The sequence below is a fragment of the Amborella trichopoda genome, chromosome 7 (genome assembly GCF_054954075.1).
Source record: "Amborella trichopoda isolate Santa Cruz 75 chromosome 7, AtrichopodaSantaCruz75HAP2 v2.0, whole genome shotgun sequence".
In the NCBI taxonomy this organism is placed as follows: domain Eukaryota; kingdom Viridiplantae; phylum Streptophyta; class Magnoliopsida; order Amborellales; family Amborellaceae; genus Amborella; species Amborella trichopoda.
This window is the reverse complement of record NC_142342.1, coordinates 31,770,264-31,796,058: the sequence shown is the minus strand read 5'-3', so window position 1 is coordinate 31,796,058 and position 25,795 is coordinate 31,770,264. Positions and strand designations below refer to the sequence as shown.

General features: G+C 37.4%; 1 protein-coding gene across 16 annotated transcripts in view; it reads right to left on the bottom strand.

Annotated features, from left to right (window-relative positions):
* Nucleotides 1-506: 506 nt before the first annotated feature.
* The window catches only part of ATVPS33 (Sec1/munc18-like (SM) proteins superfamily), a 55,212-nt gene continuing 29,923 nt past the window's right edge, over nucleotides 507-25,795 (bottom strand). Inside the window, exons 16-25 of one of the 16 annotated variants that reach the window (XM_020662491.2) lie at nucleotides 20,748-20,829; nucleotides 20,023-20,093; nucleotides 16,500-16,580; nucleotides 7,813-7,870; nucleotides 7,668-7,729; nucleotides 5,295-5,354; nucleotides 4,884-5,003; nucleotides 3,039-3,132; nucleotides 1,031-1,125; nucleotides 507-942 (exon numbers count right to left, since the gene is read on the bottom strand). In XM_020662491.2, coding sequence (XP_020518150.1) covers nucleotides 1,036-1,125; nucleotides 3,039-3,132; nucleotides 4,884-5,003; nucleotides 5,295-5,354; nucleotides 7,668-7,729; nucleotides 7,813-7,870; nucleotides 16,500-16,580; nucleotides 20,023-20,093; nucleotides 20,748-20,829 — 718 coding nt within the window. In that variant the 3' untranslated portion in view covers nucleotides 507-942; nucleotides 1,031-1,035. Of the gene's footprint in view, nucleotides 943-1,030; nucleotides 1,126-3,038; nucleotides 3,133-4,883; nucleotides 5,004-5,294; nucleotides 6,130-7,667; nucleotides 7,730-7,812; nucleotides 7,871-16,499; nucleotides 16,581-20,022; nucleotides 20,094-20,747; nucleotides 20,830-25,795 lie in introns of those variants that run through there. The other 15 variants (XM_020662492.2, XR_016058766.1, XR_016058767.1 and 12 more) reach the window with 15 other exon arrangements.

Below are 25,795 nucleotides of genomic sequence, written 5' to 3'. Positions count from 1 at the left end.
CCTAAATAGTTAGAAAAAAGTTCTGATGATGATAATTGTTATAATGAATTTAAAATCCCACAAATTATTGGTCAACAAACCCAAATGTACCACCAATCATGCCTCTTGTACATTGGTCATGCTCAGGTCTTGTTAAAATCTGCTAGCCATTCTTTGGTCCAAATGGTTCACCAAAGCCCCACTATTTTGGCCATTTGTTCATACCATCTTGCCAATGTCCTTACTAATGGCCTTTGTTTCTAGCGCACATGTGCACATGCATCAACGCTCCACATCACACCAGCTAACCTCCTACAAAGGGTCACTTAAAGCTAGTACTCCCTCATATAGGTTTGTGGGTCAAAATAATTGGGCCACAAGGAATCACCCATAGTACCACAAGTACGTATTCGAATCAATTGAAATTTGCTGTCACAAGAAGTTCTACATGCCTAGCTCTGCGATCATGCATGACGGAGGGTGTTTAACAGTACGCACTAGCAATTTAGTGCCACACTTTTGTGGGCTTAGTCAGCAAATCCAAATCTTGGCTGCTAGATTTCAGTAAACTAGGAAATTTACAAGTTGGTCCAAGGCCTTGTCCACCAAGGCCTTGAACCTACTTCAAATACAAAAGTCTCTAATTCCTTGGAACTTAGAGAACATCTGCAATGAAATTAAACAAATGAGAACACAAGAAAGAATAATATCTAAGAACCAAAAATGTCACGTCAAAGACATTAACAATATACGTAGTTTCTTAACAAGTGGTTCAATTCACTCTCCTCCCAAGCAAAGAACAAAGTTCATGGATTTCTAGAAAGCTTCACCAATTTATCCACAAAGCCTTCTCGTGTAATTTGTTCAATTCCTGTGTGTTCGGTCCCCCTAGCCATGATTGAAAATCTCTGAGAATTGCAGGAGACAAAAATAAAACCCAGCAAATCAAACCTGAAGAATTTCCTGAAACAAATGTCAGTTCATTATTCAGGGCATATGTTCAAATAGCATATTCATTGTTGAATTGGATATGCCAATTTTCATACTCTACCATTTCTATGGCATGATCTCCATGAATCCTTCCAGCAAGGTTTGACCATTCACCATCTTCGTAGTGGCAATGATTATGTCATAGGCCATTCCTTCCTGCAAATCATGCATCAGGGAAGTGAGAACAGGGACCCACTCAAAAGGTTTATATTTACAATGTCATGCTTGATAGAAAACACGCAAATAACTTGCATTAAGAGAGAATAACATGTGTAACCATTCCTCAAATCTAGCCAATAAATGTTTTACCACATGATTAATCAATGCATACAAGCAGACTAACCTATAATTGGCTTTTATGCATGTTAGGAGTCAGAGACAATTGACAACACTGGGGAGCAAGCACTGGCATTTCTACAGCATTAGCATGCTACATACTATTTAATACTCTAACTCCAATGTATGTTTTTCTAATTCAACGACACCTCCCCATTGATATGAATTCTGACTACTGTTTTGGCTTGTTTGGCTTATAAATCATTGAACAAGGACAGGATTAAATGTGGATGCATCTATTGGAAATTTTTTCAATTACAGTAATTTAGGCAGACAACTCTATAAAATCTATGTTGAAGGGATACAGCTGGAAAATTGCAACTACCATTTAATGACGCAAACCACGTTTAAAGCAAACATAAGCAAGGTATAGCAGAAACCGTTATTGTTGAGACTTTTATATGTTTACTGGCCTCCTGTGAATATAAATCAAAGTGGCACTTGTTCTAGGACTAATGTATATGAAAAAACATTCCAAGACTTGACACATAGACGTAATGAGTAAACGGGAAATGTTCTCACTACAAACTATGAAGGAAGATGCACTAAGTATCAACTAGAAAATGTTCTAGATCAAGGTTAGTATCACTGATGGTCATGTTCTAGCTGGCGACAAATCATTTATAAAACTCATTTTACTAATTTGGACAAACCTCAAGCGAATTTGGTTCGCTCAGTACCTAAGATAAAAATCATTTCGTATCAAGAATTGGAACGGCAGTGCCTTTAAGGAGTGTAGCCTGTCATACTTGAAAAAGGGGGAACTTGATGTCCACTTTATTTTCATGATTAGTGTCGCATGTTGAACGGGTCTAGGAAGGGTAAGGACCTTAAACTTTCTTTTAACCTGTCCCAAGCTCTGGTAAAAGAGGTGGGTTGTGTTCGGTAGGCACCCAACATAAACCTTGCCAAAACTTTCCATGGATCTTGAAAAGATATGGGGCGGACCAAGATTTGTATAGCTGATACCAAGTGGTTGGAAAAAGGTTCTGATGATGATGATCATGATGATCGGGAATTGGACGTGCTTGGCCCTCAATTGGCCAAAGTTTGTTAGACAAAGCATGACCGGGACCATGTTTGGTCAAAATCTGGATCCACTGCAAGTTAATAATTTAGCATCTCAAAAAAATAAAAAAGATGCAATTTCGATCTAAGACTCATTAAGCCAACTTGAATGCCCCAAAAGTTAGAATCCCTACTACATAACCCAAAGAATGATCCAATAATACGTAACCTCGTATGAACGTGAATATTTCCCAAAAACTATGATACATAAAATTCTCTTTTCAAGTTTTTAGGAGCTCTCAATCAATAAATTCAAATTTTTCCATCTCCTTGATCCTACCCCATTACCATTCCCACAACAGGTCCAATGAAAGCTGTCGTCAAGTGTCATGTACTGCAATAACTGTTGGCAGTGACTGTTTATTATTTGTAAATGACAGCTTTTATAATGCACATGAAAGCCATAACTACCATGATTTTACTTTCAAATTGTTCTTGCGGGTACAAAATACACACACAACTGAATGAAAACACTCTGTTTGGATATTGAAAGATATTGACCATATAAACAATATGAACCAGCCATCCCATACTAAGCTCAGGTACATGAGCAGAAGCTATCAGTGGCAGAATAGGGAACATGTAAAATCAGCATCAGCATTAATGCATTCAGATGGTAACTAGAAATAATATCATGAGAAATCATATCCTCCATTACATTTTACCTGTGAACTTAGAAATCGTAAAGCAGAAATCTCAGCAAATGTTACTCCTCCAATAAAGACAACCAAAACAAGAGACCGTCGCCCATCTACCAATCTGCTCAAGAGTTTGGAGAAAAGGTCCCATCCATAATAAGTTTGGAGATATGTAGCAACAAGAAACAACAATCTGATTTTGATTAATAATACATCACTCCCAAGGAAAGCATAACCAATAAACATCATGATGCCAACAATCAAAGATCTAAGTCATAGTACCTCTCCTGTTTTGCATACGGGAAACCATTCATCATTTCATCCACACTGCATTTTACTAAGTCCTTCTGATGCATTTTTCCAATTTTGAATCTCATTTGAGTGATGTGACAATTAAAGGCCAAGAAAATTTCGGGAGATTGAGAGTCCACATATAAGAATGCATGAAAATAAGAAGTACAGATGTGAAAGGCTATAATATAATTACCTTACAATGTCTATATCCTCCATACCTCAAAGTGTATTGATACATTAATAAGTACCTTATAATGTACAAAATACAACTATATCCTCCATGATACAGTAAATGACCTCAAAGTGTATTGGCACATTAATTCGAAATAGTTCAGAGTACATGTTAAGTATATTTTTCATTTCAAATAGCAAATAGTTTAGCACAAAATAAATCTTTTGAAAACACACACTGAAACTGGTCAGAACAGGTTGATTGTTGACAACTTTCATATGAGAGTCATATCACACCTTGGTAAGAGTTTTATGAATAATCTGATTTAAAATCTGGACAGGGTGGAAAACACTTTGTCAAACATGGGAAAAATCACCCAAGGTTCTTGATTTTGCTAGGAAGTGCCAGGGTATGCTGATTGGTAATCATTTGGGCGAATCCCAATTTGACACACTAGGGTTTAGATCCTGTTTTGATTCAGTTGAGGAAAATTTTCTTTTCTTGCAAATCAAAGGAAGTGTCTGGGAATCATGCTTTCAGTACCATGAAGGAAATGGAAACAGAATATGACTATTGAGTGTGAGAAGTACAAAAGAGAGGCAGTAGAATGACAAAATTTCTTGTCCTAATAATCTACGAGCTACAAGTACATTACTCCAGGACACAACACGTTGCAGTTGCTTTTGGAAGGCATGATTTGTCACCTGGATGTCCATTTGAAGCGTTCCAGAACTTTTCAAAAAGCTTCATCAATATCGACAAGTCATCTCGATGCCCAGAGTTCAGTGAAAGGATTTCTATGGATGTTTTTAGTTGTTCTGGTTTTGTTTTGGACTTGTCTGAAATTTTCAGGAATTATTTTGTATTTCCTGTGAAGGGTAGATTTAGTAGGATCAATAATTCCTTGATGCAGCGAGAATCAAAGAAAGCGAGAAAATCTCAAAAGAGGGGGAGTGCAACGACATTAATCGAGCATCACCACTCTAGAACTCAAAAGCTCCACTATGACAGATACAAAACAGTCCATTTATAAGCATTTGAAACCCTAAAATTAACTTCATATCAGTATTAGCAATTTAAGACTCCAAAATACTGCTAATAGTTAATAAATACCAAAAAAACTCTAAATAATCCTAAAATTCGTCACTATTTTCAGGCATATAATTTAAACTAGGATTTGAGGCCCAAAACAGCAAAGCTCTGGAAAAACCCTAGGAATAGCCTTTGTAGATAATGAGAGATCTTTGATTTGCAACTTGAAGCACCATGATTGGACATGTGAGTGAAAAGTTATGATCCCTAGATAATGACTGCATCATTCTATCCTCCTCGAAAATAACTCGTCCTTAAGTTCATTATGCAATCGCTCCTTTTCAAAAAATTGATGTTCTATGTGCTTTGCATACCTTTGTATTTTTCCTTCATTTTTGCAGTTGGTGGTGTAGTCCCAACATGCACTTTGGTTCTCCTTCACTGGATCTCCATGTAATAACATATTGTGTATATTTATGGGCTTGACCAAAATCCTTCATGAATAATAGTTGAAAAAATTCATTTGTGTTCACTGTTAAACTTTTGAAATTTAAAAAAATTTAAAACCCTTCTCACAAAAAGCTTAGTTTCCATCATATGCCTCTCTGATCACCAGTTCTTCATCAAGATCCTCACCATATATAGGCACACCAATTATGTCAATAAGTTGTCAGTCAATCTTGCAATCCGAAAGATAACCGCAAACGGATTCTCTTCTGAAACTTTTAGAAAATATCCCTAAAATGTAGGGTAGTTTGCACGTATGTCATGCAGCTCATACTCACCCAACATGCCTTCCGGGTCTGCAGCTCCATGGACCACCAGATCCAACATTTGAGTCTAGCCTGCAATGGATTGTGCAACTCAGCCTCGAGGAACTTGTACGGCTATCGGGTATCTAATCCTGCAGCGATCAAGCCTACTCTGATACTCATTTGATGCAGCGAGACGTGAAGAAAACAAGAAAATCTTAAATAGGTATAGAAGTTATGGTTATAAATAGGAATTAGGTTTGCTTTTTTTAGTTTAGAGTTTTAAAATTTTGGATTTCTATTGTTTTTCTTTTGAAAGAAATATATAGGATATTAGGCCCTAGTACGCAGGGCTTGCAACTTTTATTTGCATCTCGTAAAGTTCTCTATTGATTTTCTTCCATTGTGCATGCCTGTTACTTGCTCCTACATCACAACACATAATGATAAGTAAAACAATACAAAATACACAAGCAAGAGAAAGATGCTTGGAGTCTCCTGTGATATTTTACAGCATATTTCTTCGCAAAAAGTACCTCCCTGGACACTGATTTCTCCCTAAGAACATTTTTGCAGGAGCGATAGTCCAGGAAAGTAGCAAGAAGAAGTCAGAACATCATTTCAACAACATACTATGATTCACACTGTGGCAGCACTTTTTGTATAATAACTAGATAATAAGATTTACCAGGTGTTATTAATTGTAGGTCCATCAAACGAACTTACGAGCTTTTTATCCATCACCTCTCGAGATGGTGACTTTAACACTTCATCAATTTATTCTTTTGGTACTAATTTGTAGAAGCACTTCCCAATCACGGTCTCCACCAAAACGTTCGTTTTGTTATGAAATATAATTTCAAAATATCTGTTTTCCAAAACATAGACACTAATCATGAGGTAGTGATGATACAAGCACTGACACCTCCAGTTATTTTTAATTTTAAAAAATAAATAAGAGATTAGCATTTGAATATCTAAGTGTTTTTTTTTTCTTAAAAGAAAAACAAGATATTGGTGTTTCAAATACCGAAATTTTGTAACAAAATACATTTTTAAGAAGACAGATTGTCTGGTGGAGGGGAAAAAGTGGAAAGCAGCGTCTGACACATAGAGAATTATGCACTATTAACAACCATGACTTATAATGATCAAGCATTAAAATAAGCAACTGTTAAGGGATCTTTATATGAATCCCAAATAATTCAAGCAACCATAAGTTATAGACGTATATTGAGCTTCACCACAAAACAAAAAAAATACAAAAGAGTGCTATGCTCATTCAACTACAGGGTACCTTTGTCATCAAGACAAAACCTGCCAACATAAAAATAGAACCTCGCATACATTGGTCCTTATAGAAATATCATGTACATAAACCTTCTGAATAATACCTCCTAATGCAATGAACGTATATCCCTACTAAATTCACATAGAGTTGTCGCCATGTGTGTATATTTGTGTCAATATTATGAAGCAAACTTACTAATAGGAAAATTAAACTTGATTTGTCAAGTCCCAAATCTGAAGAGGGCGTCATTGGTCCAAGTCAGATAAAAATCATGATTTTCATGGAGACAAAGTCAGGGGCATACTCGGTACTGTTCATAGGAAAAATGATTTATTTATTTATTATTTTTAATTGGGGAAGGAAAACTGATTTCTGAACCCAAAGTTAGCAACCGCTAGCAAGTCTCAAGCAGTGTTCGCAAAATTGAATCGAAATGGTTAACCGGACATGGGCCTGGAAGCGGTTTAACCGGCCTAACCAGTAAACCGGCCAATTCAGCTCTAACCGGACAAGTCACGGGCAGTCAAAAAAATGTTGAAAAGAAATCTACTAAAATATGAAAAGCATATAAAGAATGATTGAAACAAAACACATTCAAATGAAATTGAAAATTAATGAAAAAATATGGATTTTAACCTATTTTATATTTTCCAATGGCTATTTTTAAAATTTTATAAAAAGGATGGGAAAATATAAAAGTGAGTATTAATGTCCAAAACAATTTTTAATCTTTACCATAATGTAAAGAATATTTAAAAATGCATTACAAATCAAATTCCTTATTTTTGAGAATTTATATACATTTTTTTGAACTTTTTTTTTTAAAATACTAGTTGATCACCCTAACCACCCAAAACCAGAACCGGCCAGCTGGTTCCAATCTAACAGGGTGGTTAGCGGTTAGATCGGGCGATTTTGTGAACAATGGTCTCAAGCCTATTCAGCGAATTTTATCTACTGACACTCCCACAGATATCTTTAATATTTTTACAACAGTGTCCTTAGCAAGGGAAAGGGAAAAAGATGTGTTGTGCAGAATTTTCCAAGGCAGACAGTTCAAATGTTTTGTATCAATCTAGTCTTCCCATTTATTATAGTGTAAGATGCAGACATACTTATCGAGGTTGGCGAGGCCTTCTTGTTGAGTCTCCAATACTGAACTGTTGGGATATCCCTCCTACGTGCATGGCATACATAATCAGTAAGAATAAACAAATGCCAGTAAATCATGACAGCAACATATGTGCAATAGGTACCCACTCTTTTGAGTTCCATATGTGGTCCAGGTAATAGCTTTACGATATCCTCAATGGCACGCCTGGAGTTCGAATTTCACACAAGAAAAAATGGTTATATAGAATAAAACCTGTGATAATAGAGGAAGGAAGCCTTAATAAGATGCTTCTAAGGAAATCAAATTGCATCCAGAGCAGACACTGGTATTTATCAGTTAGCTTCCAATACATGCACAATTGTCACTAAATCATGGACAAAAAAACAGGTCCTCAATTAAACCACTGATATTCCTAGACATCCAAATCAATTTGTCGCAAGTCTCCAACTGAATCAAGCCGTAACCAATTCGTGTAAGAATCTAGCCAAATAAATTAATAGAAAAGGACACTAGGTTTTGGCAGCTTAAAAGGCAGTTCTTACGTCCAACACAATCACTCAGTAAGCTCGTCTTTGGCAGCAGCTTCCAGCAACATGCATGGATTTCATATTAAGCCATTGCAAACTTCTATAGCAATCTATAATAGGGACATCGAGAGAGGCTAACATGTGGCTGAGATGTATATTTGATATCCTATAATCCTTATAATTGTGCAACATAGGATAAAGAATTTTATCCAAAGGTTTCATGCTCCGAGAAAAAGTTTTGGTACTAATGGGTGAACTATAAGTATATGGACAACAGCAAGTTTTTTAATGAGAAAAATACCCATATGAAGTGGGAGCAAAGTTCAACATGTAACTGCTGTCTCCAAGTCATAGCCTGGTTCCACTCGGAGCAACTTGATGTGGCAGTTTCACCTGTATAAGACAAAAAATAAAAGGTGGTTGTCCAATTATCCTGGGTCAGCCCTTCCTCCCTCCCTCCCTCCCTATCGTTTTGGTAGAACCTTGAAATGGAGAATATCAACAGCTGCTGAAGTTGCCTCTTATAAAGGGGACTACAAATTGTGTCCATATATCACCTTAAGAAGTGGAAGAAACAAAACAAATAATCCAATGCAAGACTAGACCATTTTAAAAATATCAATACTGATGGGACAGCAATCTTGGGAGAAAGCAAGGATGCAGATTCAGTGCAAGTGATAGGCGATGGTGACCAGATATGTATCTGGCAAGAGTCTTCATTCAAACATGGATAAGTATTTGATGGACCACGAAAGATATGAATCTGGCAAGTGGTTTCATGGATAGGTATTTGGTGGTTGTCTTGGTCCTTAAGGTTTGAATCAAGATTCCGAACAGCAGGATTGGGATCCCTAATAGTGGGGATTGAGATCCCAAATTTAAATATTGAGATCCCGAAGAGATCCATTTCAGGACAACATCAGGATCCTAGAAGGGATCACCAACAAAAGTAGGCGATCCTGGTAACTACAATCCAAGCTTTTCTATCATGGTATCATAGCTGGTTCGAATACCCTAGATCTTCAAGGATCTTCCCACCATATCTTCTTCAATCTTCTCTCAGCAAACAGCACCCATCTTCTTCAACCTTCTCAAAGCAAAAAGCAGCCATCTTTCTCCACACAAACCATGACAAAAGGTTCTTTATTTCCTCTTTATCTTTATTTTCTTAAAACCATAATTCTCTCTATGCCCTTCTTTCTTCTATCTCTCTAATTTCCAGTTCTCTTTCTCTAAGGCATCTCGGCTAATCTTCTCTTTCTAGGGCATCATGCACCTATCTGTCCAACAGCTGTTTCTCATTCCTCTAGGTAAAATCTCAAAATTTATCCTTCTATAAAACCCTAATTTATGTGTTCTATCCAGGGGATCACGTCTTTTCTTCCTCTAGGGCACCAAGTGCTCACATTTCTTTATCAAGGCATCACGTGCCTAATATTCCAACAACCCTTTCTCTTTCCTCTCAACTTCTAGCCCAACATAATGCCTTCTTTCAACCCATTTTCTATTGTCACCACAAAGTTGACTTCATCCAATTTCATAACAGGGAAAGCCATCATCGAACCATTCGTTTGTGGTCAGAAACTTATGTGATACTTAGATGATTCCTCAAAGCCTCTTTCTATCTCCCTATCAAAAATCACATTAATGAGATTGGCAAAATAAAGCTCTCTTTCACAGACCTCTCATATAAAGAATCAGTTGCTACCAATCAGCAACTCATTGGATAGATCAGTGCAACTCTCCCAAAAGAAATCCTTGTAGTCATTGGAATTCCCACAACTTCAGAATTATGGAAGGCTTCACAAAAATCTTTCTCACAGGAGTCTACGGCACGTGTGATGCACTTGAAGCTGGGACTTCAACGATCCAAGCAAAAGAAGATGAAAATAATTGAATCTTATAACATAATTAAAGGGCTTGGTGATCAAGTTGCCATGATCCAACAACCTGTTAATGAGTCCCTCTTCCATAGTGAACCTACACAGAAAACACATACCAGAATCATGATCCTCATGACGTGTTGATCACAGCTAGTAATCCTGCAACATATAACGATGGAAAAGGAGGATGTGGACAGGGGGTCATGGCACCAGAGGTCGTGGAAGACTAGATGGATTCTGTCCATTTCAGGGTGTGGCCTTCTTCATGCGCCAATTACTACCCGCAGAATACAAATCCAGGGTATAGTATGGTGGCATGTCATATTTGCAGTCGCTGAAATCATATTGTAGTGGATCAGAAGCGACAAAGTTCAAGTAATGAAGACAAAGTTGTTGCCCTAAACACATCAATAGAAGCCATGACATTATGGGGTTGGGATATGGGTTTCCAGAGCTAACCATGTAATAGGTGATCCTAGTAAATTTCTATCTCTAACCCTTTATTCTAGTAATTTCTGTAATAACTGGAGATGGGTCCCCGCTCCTTATCGCATACATATAAGTGTACATGTAAACTGTTCCACTCGTCGATACTTTTGAACAATGTGTTTTTAGTTGCTAAAATCAAGTATTGTCTGTGTCTCTCGGTTGACTCAAGAAAATAAGTCATAGATTGTTTTTACACCATCCTTTGTTTCTTGAAGGATCCATTGTCCAGGACAACGTTTGCTGAAGTGATTTGACAAGCCGTCTATATGTTTCGAATAATAAATTGAAGAAGCCCTCATTGTTTGTCTCTTCATTTCAAATAAGTGATGTCAATGTTTGGCATCACCGTCTAGGTCATTGCAGTCATGACTCAGTCAGCAGGTTAGGTAGAGAGGGTTTAATCCCATCATTGTCAGTATCTTTTTGTCATGCTTGTCAATTAGGTAAACATTGAAATTTCCTTTTCCAAAATTCCAATAAAAGAGCTTCATCACATCTTTACTTAATCCATTTTCATATGTGGGGACTGTTAAGAACATGTAAATAATGTATAATGTATAACTATAGTCAATTTATAGTTTGTTTTGTACCATGTTGTCATAAGCATCATACTCAAGGGCCTAATTGTACAATACAACTATATATACTTGATAAAGAGAGGCGCGCATTCCCCAAGTTAGATCAAGGGGGATTTCACACACTTTTTTCTCTTATTCTTTCTCTTTCTCTTCAAGCTTTACCATGAGGGATCTGCACCAATTGCTTTTCTTACACCAGATATTATAAGATTTTTGTGAACGTTTTTCACGATAAACTTGGATGAAAATGTGTTTTATGAGTCAGCAGACTCACTAGCCCGCTGACTCACAAACGTTCATCTTTAAGATGAACGTCCACAACTAAATATTTCTATCCCATGGATAGGAAAAAAATTTAAACAAAATGTTTTGAAATTTTATTTCATGTTATTTTTGTTTTATATTTGTGATCATCATAGTGTAGATCATGGATCTCCACAAATATAGATCCAAGAACGATATAAAAAATAGGTGTTAGAGGGAGCATACATGATAATAATATGAGTCGGGGGACTCATAAAAACCAGGGTCCTACTTGGATTTATTAATATTCCCTCAAGGAAAAATCCCCAGTATTTGAAACGTTTACACAATTTAAAAACTTTGTTAATGATCATTTCTGTAAACCAATATTGTTCTTCTGTAGTGACATCTCATGCTACATTAAACTAACGGGAGGGCAACAAAATTCATCTGCACATACTCCACAACAAAATGAAGTAGTAGAAGGAAAGCATTGCCATATTAGTGAGGCTGCCCTTTCCTTGATGTTTGATAGTGGGATCCTAAAATACTTATGAACTAAAGCTTTTCATGCAATTGTTTATGTCATAAATCTATTGTCCACTAATGTTTTGAGTGATCGAACCCCTTATGACATGTCTTATGGTAAGCATGCAGATTATTCATATCTTTGATCTTTTGGATGTCATGCTTATGTTCATATAGATCAGAGTCAAAGGATGAAACTCACCCCTAAAGCAGATGTGTGCATCTTCACAGGATATAAAGGCATTATAAAGGCTATTGTTGCTACAGCCTAGATTTAAATGTGTTCTTATATCAAGAATGTCACCATTGATGAAATAAGGATGTGCAATCCACCTAGAACCATTCTACAGAAAGATGAAAGTGAAATCAGAAAGGGCATAGTTTGCGATATTTAGCGATATTTTACCAGGACATACTCCCAATGACACCCATCAACCGGGTAGTGTTGATGAGAATGTGCCACATCATCCCCGTGAAGATTTCGATATCTTTATGATGAGCAACATCCATCTAAACGACAGCCTAATGTTGCTCTCAATGAGTTGATTGTTTATTGCAGATGGAAGTAAAGGGAAACAGGTCGGTGCAACATATACACTAGAAGGGTAACATTGTAATAGAGGTACGAATCAGAGAGACAAGAAGATTATAGTGGGGATATTATAGCAAGTCAAAATATTCAAAGATTTAATGTGTATGTCACCTTATAGTTCGATGGATAAGCTATGGAGGCTTTACAAATAACTAGCAAGTGTTTATTTGCAAAGCCCTCAAACAAAAGGAACCTGCCAACTACTATGCCGTGAAAAATGATCCAAAATGGGTTGAAGCAATGGCCGGAGAAATGAAAGCAATGTTTCTGAATTATACATGGGAAACTATGAAGAGGCCAATTTGAAGAATGTTGCGGGCAGCAAATGGATGTGTAAAACAAAATACACGGCAAATGAAAGTATCAAACAATTTACCGCTAGATTAGTGGCAAAAGGACTTGATCACCAGCATGGATTGGACCAATGGTGGATAATTCACCTGCCCGGGCACCTAGGCCAAAGGCTCTGGGCACATTGCCCAGGGCTAGTCAGGCGGGTATGGGGCATATGTCACAAGGTGGGCCCCTAGGCAGCCCGCAATAATTACGAAAAGAGGGGGCGGAAATTCCCTTCAGGTAGAGGCAATTTCCATAATTTTGCCCTCATTTTTTGGATTTAAGACATCGGGGATTTCATATTAACCCCCCAAAACCCTACTAGAACAAATTTACAGCAAAAATAAAAACTCCCAAATCCGGATTTTTGGTGAGAAATCTAAGATTGAGCAAAATATAAAAAATTTTATTTCTTGTGAAATCGAAAGATGTTTGCACCCAATCTTTTTGGGGCTTGAAGTCGTTGTGACAAGAGGTTTTTGCCAACCAAAGCTTCCCCTTTCAAATCTTGAGGGGCTTTGCTTTAAAGGTTAGAGATTTTCAAGTATTGGGTTAGGTTTTATGAGATATTCAGACATATTATATCTTCTTCTTTTTTGTGGTTTTTGTGTTTTATTTCATCTTTGGAATGTGCATTAGTATGATGGGTTTCAATATATTTTTTAACAACCAAAATTCATAGAACCTAATCAAATCACCATAATTCTCTCCTAACTTCTATGTTCCCAAAATTCATTAGACCTAACCAAATCAAACATAATTCTGTCCTAACTTTTTTGTTCATAATTTCTGTGTTACTTGCATTTTTTTTCAATTTTAGTATATGGATTTGTATAGTTTGGGTGTGTTTTAAGTTTTCAAGCTTCTTAGTTCACTTTGGAATTAGGATTAGGATTTGAAACCCAGAGTCCAATCAGCTGGTATCCAGGGGGGTTTGGCATTTAACCTAACCCTGAAAAAAAAAATGAAAATTTCAGTGCCCTGTCTCTGGGTGCCGCCTAGGTGCCTAGGCAGCCCGGACCCCTCAGCGCCTAGGCGCCGCCTACTGAGTTCTCCAGCATTGGATTGGACAATGAAGAGACCGTTAGCCCAGTTGGTTAGTTCTATCATTAGCCTTGACATATGATTGGCCTCTATTCCAGCTTGATTTAAAGAATAAAGGTTTTCGCAAGAAGTTAAAGGAAGTATACTTGGTTTCAATGAAACGGATCCTTTAACATGTATATTCAAACTGAAAAGATCCATTTATGGTGTAAAGCAAGCTTCTCCTAACTAGTTTCAAAGTTTTTATCATGTAATAAAGGCATATGGATTTGCAAGGATAGCAGTGGAATACTCCCAGTGCATTCACAAGAGAACTAGAGGTATTGTTATTACTCTCTTATATGTCGATGATATTATTATTACATGAAGTTCTCCGAACCTTACTCCAAATATTAAGAGATTTCTCCATACCAAGTCTAAAATGAAAGATTTGGGAGAAATGAGACATTTTCTGGGATAGATGTCGATGGGACTCAAGACAAAATTCGATTGTCTTAACATAAATACGTGCTGGATATACTTGAAAAGTATAATATGTTGAATTGCAAACCATCGACCACAGCTGCAGCGCTTAACAAAATATTGAGAGCTGGTGAAGGCAAATTAATTGAAGATCATGAAAAGTACAAAAGCATGGCAGTTGAACACCACTATCTCACTCTCAGTCATTCTGGGATTGCCTTTGCACTAAATTAGGTATGCCAATTTATGCGTGGGGCTACCAATGTTTACTTGGAAGCCTTAAAACATATAACCTCATATGTCAAAGGCACCATTAATCAAAGTGCAACATATCATATGGAAATGTTGCCTCCATTATTGGATATTCAAATGCCCAATTGGGCAGATCTTAACTCGTGCAGATCATTCTCACGATATTGCGTTTATCTGGGAAGAATTTGAAATCCTAGAGGAGCAAGAAGCAAAATATATGGTAGCATCAAGCACAGAAGCTAAATACAGAGGATTGGCTAGTGTTGTACTAGAGATTTCTTGAATTCCGGACCTAATTATATCGCTTCAATACAAGCTACAACACTTAAACAATTTATTGCGATAATCGGAGTGCTCTGGATATCACATCTAATCCATTTTTCATGATGGCACAAAGCACATCAACATCAATTTATCATTTTGTGCATGAGAAGATAGAAGAACAGGCAATTCAAATCCCCATGGGGACTGAGAGTCAAAACTATTGATATCACCAAGGGACTTTTTTTTTTTGTGGTTTTGTTTGTTGGGGGGGGGGGTGGGGGGTTAGCTCAGAGGGGAAGGGATACCCTACCCATGTTAAGAATGGAACTCAATATGTCACCTTGTTGCGGCCCACCAACCTGACCACCTAGACTTGAGCCCATCCCTAATGTACGTTACATATACCTCTTTTTTTCTTGGTAGATAAGCAAGGAATGGGTGCCCTACCTGTGGTAGAAATTGAACTCAAGACATTATGTGGCACCCACCACCCTAGCCACCTCTGTCTTGAGTCTGTTCCTACACCAAGGGACTCAAAAGTGAAAGGCATCACTTTCCAAAAGACAAATTGTACATGTTCAAACACGATATATAATTTGAGAGGCCCTGTTAATAATATATACTTAATGGAGTCTATTGTAGTCATTTCATAAATTGATTGTACCATCATGTAATAACTGTCAAAAGTCAAGGGCATATATGTAAAGACTAATTAGTATATGCAATAAATAAAAGCACACACCCCAAAGTAAAAATCAATAGGGTTTCACGCACCTCTCTCTCTCTCTCTCTCTCTCTCTCTCTCTCTCTCTCTCTCTCTCTCTCTCAAGCCATGCTCTTCTATCACATAGAAGCAATAGAGATCCTGATGGAGATGGTTGTGCTAACAACCCTTATGAATCCTTACAAATCCAGATCACAGGAAGGCTTCGGATACAACATGGACGAGGGTCGTTGTTTCTTTAGAGGAATATAGCGTAAATAGAAGCAATGGAAACTCCATCTCTAGACCCTGCAAGAGGAGTTCTCTACCCCTATGAACCTTCAAATTTGTGGAAAACGTCTAAAACCTATAGACTCAATAAGGAAAAAACTTTGGGAAGGACAACTATAATTAATCAACAACAATATACGGAGTGTTAACGCTACTCAAAAGCCCACCAATGAATAGAAAATATCAAGGGTAATCAACCAGGGCCTTGACATCGGGCATCAAAACTAAACACTAAAGGTATGACTTGCCTGAAATTGGCTAGACCAATTACAGAGCTAGGAAGCAACCAGCAAGCCACACATTGACACAAAAGAATTAGGCTGAATTTGAGTATATGATATATCCTCATTAAATAAGCAGAATGTAATAAACCAGTACAAGATACACCTTTGATGGGTCATCTCCATCCAAAATCTACATAAGCTAACTAAACTCTAAAGTCATTGCTAGCCCATAAATATGAGAAATTGACAACAATTAAGTAGAAAATAGAGCGAAATAAACTCATCCTGGCAGATATACATCTAAAGAGAAATAAACTATAGAACTGGTGGATGCCCAATTAGATAACAGCTTTAAAATTTAAAATCAATAATACACCGGAATATGATATTTCAAGTCTGATAAGTCTAAGAACTCACCATCCAGATCTTATGGCATGTTGAACAAGTCGAATGCTTAGGGGGGCATATCCAGAGAAGACATATGCTATGTCATTAGGGCTGCACCATGGGGAGGGAAAAAAGGAAGTTGAATAATCGTTAAATGTGATTGTTGGTAATTTAACTTCAACAGAAAAGGATAAGAGTAATTTAACTTCAACAGAAAAGGATACAACTCAGTACATATATCAATCCTTCATAGATATTCAACAAGGAGAGCATTTGTAGCATGCGATATTAGTGATAGTACAAAAAGAGTGCAAACTACAGGCTCAAACTAATGGAAACATTTGCAGCACAAGAAAAAAGAGATTTCAGTTCATATAAGATCAGACTCGTGGGCTCATACAATTTATACAGAAATACTCTAGGGATGAAAAGGACATCAATGCCATCTCAGCAAAAACATTTATAGTTATACTGAAGAATTAACTACATTACTCATCATATATGTAACACAGCACAAAAGACAGTTGCATCTGACAATTCCCCTCAAACTGAAATCATTATGGTTACAAGAAGTGGAAGCCCGACTGAGAGAGGAAAGAGCAACAGAATGGAGAGCAGGGGGAAGTATTTGATTTTTGGAAGAAGCAGGGCAAGAAGTACTTAGGGAATGAGGTTTGGGAGTAGGATAAAAATTCAGGAACTAAAGCATCGCCATAACTATAAAAACTCTTGCAGCTAAGAGCCAAATAAATAATGCTTGCAAGAAAATAAAGCCTATTTTATGACATTCCTTTGCTTTTTGAACCTTTATGATACTTCATAACATAAAAAATGAGGTCCAAAAGCAGTAGATTGTATTAAAATCTCTTAAGATACAGAATAAGATACACACAAACCTTGACTCTCCGCCTCCACATCAGCGAGTAAATTGGCAAGTGAACAAGATTCACATATAAATGAAGAACCCCAACCACATTATCATTTTATTTTTCTTCATAAATAACCTCAAACACATCTTTTTTGTTTCTACTTTTTTTTTTTTTTTTTTTTTTTTTTTGTGGGCGATAAGTAACCCTAACATCAACATCATTAACCAAATACATGGTTTCCTTTCCAAATGCCAAGGAGCATGGCATTCTTACTTCAAACACATAATAACATGACACAAATCATGCTCTATAAACACATAATAACATGACACAAATTATGCTCTATAATTTGAAAAGTTACACTAAAACTTATCGAACTAATCAAGACAGATTCAGCTTCTAGGAATGAAGAAATTACAAATCCTAGCCATCCACAGAGCAACTGAAATTCCTTCGAGGCTCATCCTGAAGAGGACCTCCGAAACCACTTGAATCGTGAGGAAATTGTCGCTTGAAAGTTATTTATTTTGCTATATGTACTCGCTTTGGACCCCTGATGTTCCTAAGTTGAACATTGAAGTATAAAGTTTCCTCAACCCTACTTACCCAAAAAAAAGGTTTCCTCAACCCAGACCTAGCCATAGCTTTCCAGATCAAGTAAGTCAAAAACTAAGTCCAATTGATATCCAATGTCTCATAACAATGACTTTCTTATATGTAATTGCACAACTTAAAATATAAATGAAGAAAATTATGCCTTCAAAACAAGATTAGTATGAAGAAATCTTTATTTCAACTACCAAAAAAGGAGAATTGCATCTAAAGTCAAGGATACCAAGCAAATCTTAATCAATTTCTAGACTATATAAGTGAATCTAAAGTGGCAACCTTGCATTTTTCCTTTTGAGAGACCGTTTCCATGCTATCCTGCATAAGGATATTTTGTAAAAGTTTCTAATTTCTAAAGAAAAAATTTGAAGCATCACGGTATATGATCACAGCCTAGTCAGTTGATGAAGGGTCTCTGTGCTATTTTATGTCTAGAAAATTATGGCAACATTTACTTATTGCAATTTAATGTGACAATGTCTTGGCTTCTTTCTCAACAGGAAGGCTTTCCCAGCCTTGTCAATTTAATGTGACAATGTCTGGTTTAAATTTGCTTATTGCAATTTAATGTGGACATCATATTCTTGACTAGTTAAGTAGAAGGTGGTCATGGAAATTTAAACCACAAATGGTATACATAATAGTTAGGCTTTCCCAGCCTTGTCAATCTCAAGATCTGTAATTGTGCTCCACTAGCCAAGATAAGGAAAGGTGAACACCAAATCCTGACAGATTTGTCAGGTGAATCAGCATATTTTCTTCCCACCTCGAATGAAATGCCACAGGTGGACGAGCAGGGCTGTTTAGTCTCAATGTCCCCAATGATCTTCGTTGAACCACCAAAAATACTGCTTTAATTACACTGTCTTTCATTGCATAATGTGGAGGACCTTACTTCCCACAACCCATTACCTCTTGCCAAACATATGATACTCAACTTCTTAGAAGAAGTCATGCCCGTAGGATAAAACATCCCAATTACATAAAGGAGAAAACAAGTCTACTTCCATTCCTTCTATCACTTGCATGGCCACCATAAGCTGGAAGGAAATGTTCCTCTTCTTGTGATCAGTGGAAGGCATTCTTCCATCATCCCACATTTATTATCTTCTCCCCTTTCTTCACCTGTCTCTTTCCTCAACACTTCCTTGCAATCTTCCTGCCGGACTTCCTAGTTCTTGTCAACAAAATCTTGCTGCAAGATATGTATGTAGTTTCACTTAGTCGTGGGTCATCGACGAGGGCTTTCTCTCACAACCATCTACATTTGTCAAACTGATCTACCAACCTTGTCACTTTGGAGGCCTAGTCAAACTATGGGATCAAGCCTCACCATTCCTTTGATCCCACTTCCCATCTACCAGTTTTTCCTTTAGAAGACGACCACCTTTGCATCCTTTCCCTGGTCCACCTTTCCTTTCAAGTTACAAAAAACCATTTAATCCTTCCTCCAATTGCCAACACTCCAATGTTTTTACTTGGGATAATTAACAGTATGGTTCCCTAATCCCACAACAACCAACCCCCCCCCCCCCCCCCCCCATCCCCCCTCCTCCAACAACATCCAAAAACAAAAGCCAAAAAAAAAACCACCCTCCCCTTAAAAAAAATAAACAAATGAAAATACAACTCACCAGCCCATCCCACACTTTCCTCTCTGCCAACTCTAGCAAGAGAGAAATTCCAGCAATAGAAGAGGGCCAAATGCAGATAGAAATGGCAAGATGAAGAAGGAGACCAGAAAGAAGACAAAAAACAATGAGAGTGGTGAGAAGAAAGCAAGAAATGGGAAAAAATGTTTAAAAACTCCAAGGCAACAATACAGTTCGCCTAGAACGTCAATTATTATGTCAGAGATCTCCAACAGAAAATCCACAACATTTGATCTATGATCCAACCATACATAAAGTAGGAATAGCCTTGCAAGAATTTCTGAATTATAACATTGATCTTCGTTGGAATTTATGCATCTTATTAACATCTATATAGAAATATAACTAGTAGGAAGCATCAAGTTGCAGAGGCAAGATTTAGCAATTACAGGTGATCAATAAAAACAGCAGGGAAGTTTTTACTTGGCAGTGTCAGTGTCATCAACAACTAGTTGCATTGCACGTTTGACAGTCAACCAGTTACTCTTGGATTCCTGCAAATGTGAAGACATAAAAGTACAATATCAAATAAGGAAATTGGACTGCAGAAAGAGACAATAGTGATTCCTTAAAGATAGAAAAAGCTTAATAGTTTATACATAGAGATCAACTGAACAGAAAATTACAGAGAACTTTACAGGCAAATCCCCCAACGTTTCTGTTATTCCAAAATTCCCCCAAAAATTTTCCATGATTACATTCCTACCCATTTTTTCTTTTTTTTCAAAATGACCAAATTGCCCCTGCTTCAGATTCAAAATGACCAAATTGCCCCTTCTTCGGACCTTGAAGTCCAAAGTTTAACTTTTCCGAAGTGTTTTTTAGGAACTACATAGAAAACTTGAACTTCAGAAACTTTTCCAAAGTGTTCTTGTCGAAACTAACACAAAAAACTTAAACTTTGGACCTTGAAGGCTCCAATTTTTTTTTTAACTTCATATTTGAAAGTCGGAATATTATACAAATGTTACACTTCGGACCTTGAAAGCCTGAAGTAAGGACAATTTGGCCATTTTGAAAAAACAGAAAAATGAATATGAACATTATAACGAGAAAACATGAAGAAACTTTTAAATTTTGAGGGATGTGCGTAAATTTCTCAAAATTAAACATTGCACATTCTAGAATCTAGATTCAATATACATAACCTGTTTCTTGAATAAACCAGCCTTCTCCAAATTACGTAGAGTTGTCATGTGCTCAAATCCATAGCTATGGAGAAGCTCTCTCCTGTTCATAGAGAAAGAGCAACAAAGATGATGTGAAAGGACAAAACTATAAATATATGATACCATGCAAAAGAAACAAAGCATGTACAGTCAAGAGGCCTTAGGTCAAGAATATGGTGCTATGCAAGTGAAAGAATTTCCCCTTTCTTGAAGGATTCTCAGTCCCTAGTATAACTATCATAATGATCATACAACAAGAATAACAAACTTAATCTATAAATATATACTCCTTGAAAACTGGAAGGAAATACAAAAGAAATGTTATGCCACGAGATATAACAGTCCATAGTTACCAGCATCTCCCAATATAGGTGGCCATCCAACTCCGGAAACTTGCTCCAGCGCTCCACGAAAGGGATTTTCAAAGGTTTTCGATTTCTAAATTTTTCGGATCTCAATCCCCACCATTAGGGATCTTGATTCCTACTATTAAGGATCTAGATTCCAACCTTAAAGACGAAGACAACAACCAATGATTTACTTTATTTATAGTCAGTTAGCAACACAACTATACTTTTGGTATAGTTGCATTGCTTGCTAACTATAAATAAAAAGAGCTCCCTAATTTAAAGAGTATGTAGTCGTAGACTATATGCAAGCAAGGACCTGAAAACGTTAGGATCAAGATCCCAAAAAGTTGAGAGCAAGATACCAAAAGGTTGGGATCTCAATCCCTAACATTTGGGGATCTAGATCCCTAACATGTGTGTTGTGCGACAACACTCCCAATCATAGGGATCATCTAGCATTTTACGATCCTCCGATCCCAATCCTAGTCCCGTTCCCAATTCCAACAACTACGTAATATTCAAAGTTGAACTCCAGGAGGAATTGGAGTATTTTCCAATGCATTCACACAAATAAGTGAAATACACTAGAGCACGAGATATTGAACGACTTGGTCTTTGTACAATACAACTTGAGGTTGAAGCAAAGGTAAACAGGCTCTTATACTATTATTCCATTATGCATTCAATAATTGAATGTTCTTGCTTATGTTTAAGATTTTAAATAAAATGAAATCTTATGAAATGGAGGACGATTCAAAGACCCATATGCTCGGACCCAATTGACTAGGAGAAGATTAATATTGCTAAAGAATGGGACGCCATGCAAGAGTTTGTTGAACTTGAAGAGCAAATGGATAATTGATTGCAGATGGAACCACCACAAGGACATGTATTTTAAGTTTAAGCACTCTATTTGGTTTCTTAACTAAAACTAATAATCTAGTCCACTTCTAGGCTCTGATGATATATAATTTATTAGTAATAGTAAGTTTGTATTTTCAAACTTTATCACTCAGTACTAATAAATAGCATTTCACTCTTTCCTCGAAGGTGGTGGGATAATGATGATTTAGAGACCACAAGAGAGAAATACAATGATGATGCGAGAGAAGGAGATGAAAATAATGACATTAAGTATGGACAAATTTGACTGGATGATCGCGGGATGGAAGGTAAATTTCTTTCTCCAACTGGTAGGCTTACCCTCATCAAAGCCACCTTAACCAATACCCCCTGTGTATCAAATGTCCCTCTTTCATATCCCTGCCTCGGTCGCAGCTAGGCTCGAAAAGATTATGCGTGACTTATTTTAGTCAAGAGAAGGAGGCCACAAGTACCATCTAATATCATGGCGAATTTTGTGCACACCCAAATCCCAGGGTGGTTTTGGTATCCGTAATTCGCCACAACTATTGTCATAGGGAGGACTCCTGAGCTCTGAAGTGTAGAACCCAACCACCATTTCTGGTATTTGAAGGTCTCTTCTCCACAGTCAGGACCTCTTCCTCCAACACACTCGGTTTCAGCCGAGAGAGGGGAATAGAGTTCGCTTTTGGAGTGACGTGTGGCTCAGTCACACACCTCTTAGGGAGCAGTTCCCAACTTATTTCGCCTAGCCCGGTATGCCAATCCTACAGTGGTCGACAATTTCAGCTCCACAAACTCAGCTAGGCCCTGGTCTCCTAACTTTAAGAGGAACGTTGCTGAGCACGGGTTAGGAGAATTCCTGGTCCTGACAGACTTTCTCCACAACGTGTACCTCCCCTGAGCAGGAGAAGACAAAATCATATGGATCCAAAGGCCTCAGGACAGTTCTCAGTCTCCTCGTTATATCAGGTCATCCCCCATCAACCTCCCCAACCATATCCCCCTTACTCTCGGCATCCAAGGCGTGGAGCTGTCATGTCCCCCAAAAGTTACAAGTCTTGTGTTGGATTGAGCTCTATTAAAACGTGCTCACCATTGATCAAATTCAAAAAACATGTGTTCCACTTCCCAACTGATGTGCCATGTATAGGTACGCAGAAGAAAAAATGAGCACCTCTTTATCCATTGTGAGATCGCCAAAGCTCTCTGGAGCAATCTTCTCCTCTTATTGAATTGGTCTTGGGTCACCCCTCAATCCATTCCTCAACTTTTCCAAGTCTCCCTCTTTCTCTCTTGGCTTAAGGCAGAAAAAATCCTTTGGAGGGTCTCTATGGCTACCTCGCTCTGGGTCACTTGGCTAGAGAGAAATAACAAAATTTTCCAGGGTGAGGAAATCTCGGTGCCCTCTTTAATCGAGAAAGCCAGATCATTAGTATACTTCAGGGCCAAAAAATCATAAATTGTTCCCAATATTAAGCCCCTGCAATTTGAACATTTTTGAAGAATATTACAGTTTTCTATCACAATCAAATTTCAATTAAATTCTTGCCAACAATGAAAGTTTGGGAAGCATTAAAAAACATAAGAAATTGTCATGTAATCAAATGCTATTAATGGAGCAAGGAGATAAGAAAAGGACAAGAAAACAATCATAAAAGCCAAATTACAACACGCCATAACCATAAAGGGAATGAGTAATTCAGGTTGAAATATGCTATGGAGTTTCTACTTATAATTCAAAAACCATGAATCATAAAATGTAGGGGAAATATAGAGGCAATGAGTTAGGGTTGATATCCGCATTCATAATCTGAAGTGCATTAAAACAAAAATGCATTCCATCATACCAGAAATTTCTGGTCTTTGCTTAGTTGCCTTTTGCCTCTCTCTCTCTTCTTTTCTTATCTTTTCTTCCTTATTTCTGAGTTGTTGTTGTTAACTTGTTATCTAGCAATAAAAGGTTGAAAGAAAAAATTTAGCACACGTTGTGCAACAATAATGATAAGTGACAAGTTCCACGCTGACATTTTTAGCAACTGGCACTTTCTTTTGAACGTGAGACGTCCAAGGATTTCTTGGGCCTCACTTTGGAGGCCTCCAGCTCCAGATTTAGGAGTCTCCAAACTCAACTTTGATAGCAGCTCGATTGGCAACCCAAGACCCTCCAGTATAGGAGGAATTTTCAGATCACATGATGCTCAATCCTACTTTCTTTGTCCCTCCCCATCGATATCCCAGATTCAACACAAGTTGAGGCCCTAGCCCTCTTGGAGGGCTTTTGAAAGATCAACCCAATTGGAGCCCCCACTTGATGGTCGAAGGAGACTCTCGGAACATATCACTTGGGCCTCCAACTCCGCCGACTGCCCTTGGAGATTACAACATATACTAGATGATATAACACACCTTCATAGGGGCCTTAGGGTCTAATGGCAGCACATGTTTAGGGAAGCTAATGCTGCTGCCGATTTTTTGGCTAAGGAGGGAGCCTTATCCAACTCCACTTCGGCACCCCCGTTAATTTCTTTAAGGCATCATCCTGAGTTGTACTTAATACGGCTCTTTGTTTTTACTCTATACGCTGTATAGCATTTTTGGGCCCTAAGGGGTTTTTGTATAGGAATACCGCCTGAGCAGTTGTTACATTTTTTGTACACTCCATTTTAACCAATACAAAGTGAACAGCTTCAAAAACAAAATGATGACATGAGACTTGGATTTATTTTTTAAAATATTTAAGTATTGTATATTGTAATCAGTTATGTTATGTAACAAACTAAAAATCGAACTGTTGGATACTTGGATTTGGACTTATGGAGTCATGAGTTTGGGTATGTATTGAAATAGAATCCAGATATAGATACAATATCATGAATGACCATATGGTCCTGAACTCAACAAGTGATAACAACAACTTCCAAATGGGTTTTAACTGTGGATACATCCTCAAAATGATAATTGAGGCCTGTGCTCCAAAAATCATAAATTTTGGAGATCATTGTAACCAGAGTTTGCCGCGAGCAATCGTATTATACATGGGTAGTATGGCAGAGAAAATTTGAAAATGTACCAAACTGACCTCAAACTGAGCTGAACTTTGCACTCTCTCTCAGAAAGGGATTCAAAGATTCCTTACCAAATATGATAAACTTTTGTAGTCCATTTAGATGGGTTTCCAAAGTCCACCGGAAGCCAAACCAAGGAGCCCAAGCGATGTCCGATTGATTTGTAAGAATGCTTGATGAGGGGATCATAGTCTGTGTATCAAGTTTCAATGAATTTGGAAAAAATTTCAAGGGTATTCAAAATTCTCAGCGAGATATATCCATGAGTAGTGTATTCGTAGGGAACTTTCGAAATGGTCAGATGTTTGGGAAAGGTCATATAAACTTGCAATTCAAATTTAATATAGGGATTAGGAAGCCATTTGCTTATGCTACAAAAGTTTGCTGCAAGCTACATTGCTGATGAGCTGCCCTCTGAGGTGAAGATTTGTTCATCTAAACACCCACCGCAATCACTCATATAAAGTTGAAATTTTAAGAGATGATAAGAGGAATGCTTGAAGAAGTTGTGGCCAAAATTTTGTTCAATTTGGAAATCATTAAAGGGATCAAATAAATTTGATATAAAGTGATAGAAATCTGTAGCAGTCTGCCAAAAATGGAGTTTGCAATAAGCATAAATAGAAGACCTTGGCGATCTTCAATCAAAGAGAGATTTTGTAGGTAAATAGGGCAATGCCTTGGGATTCTACAACTAAAATTTCATGTAATTTGGACACCAATAAGAAGTTCCAAACAAATCAAA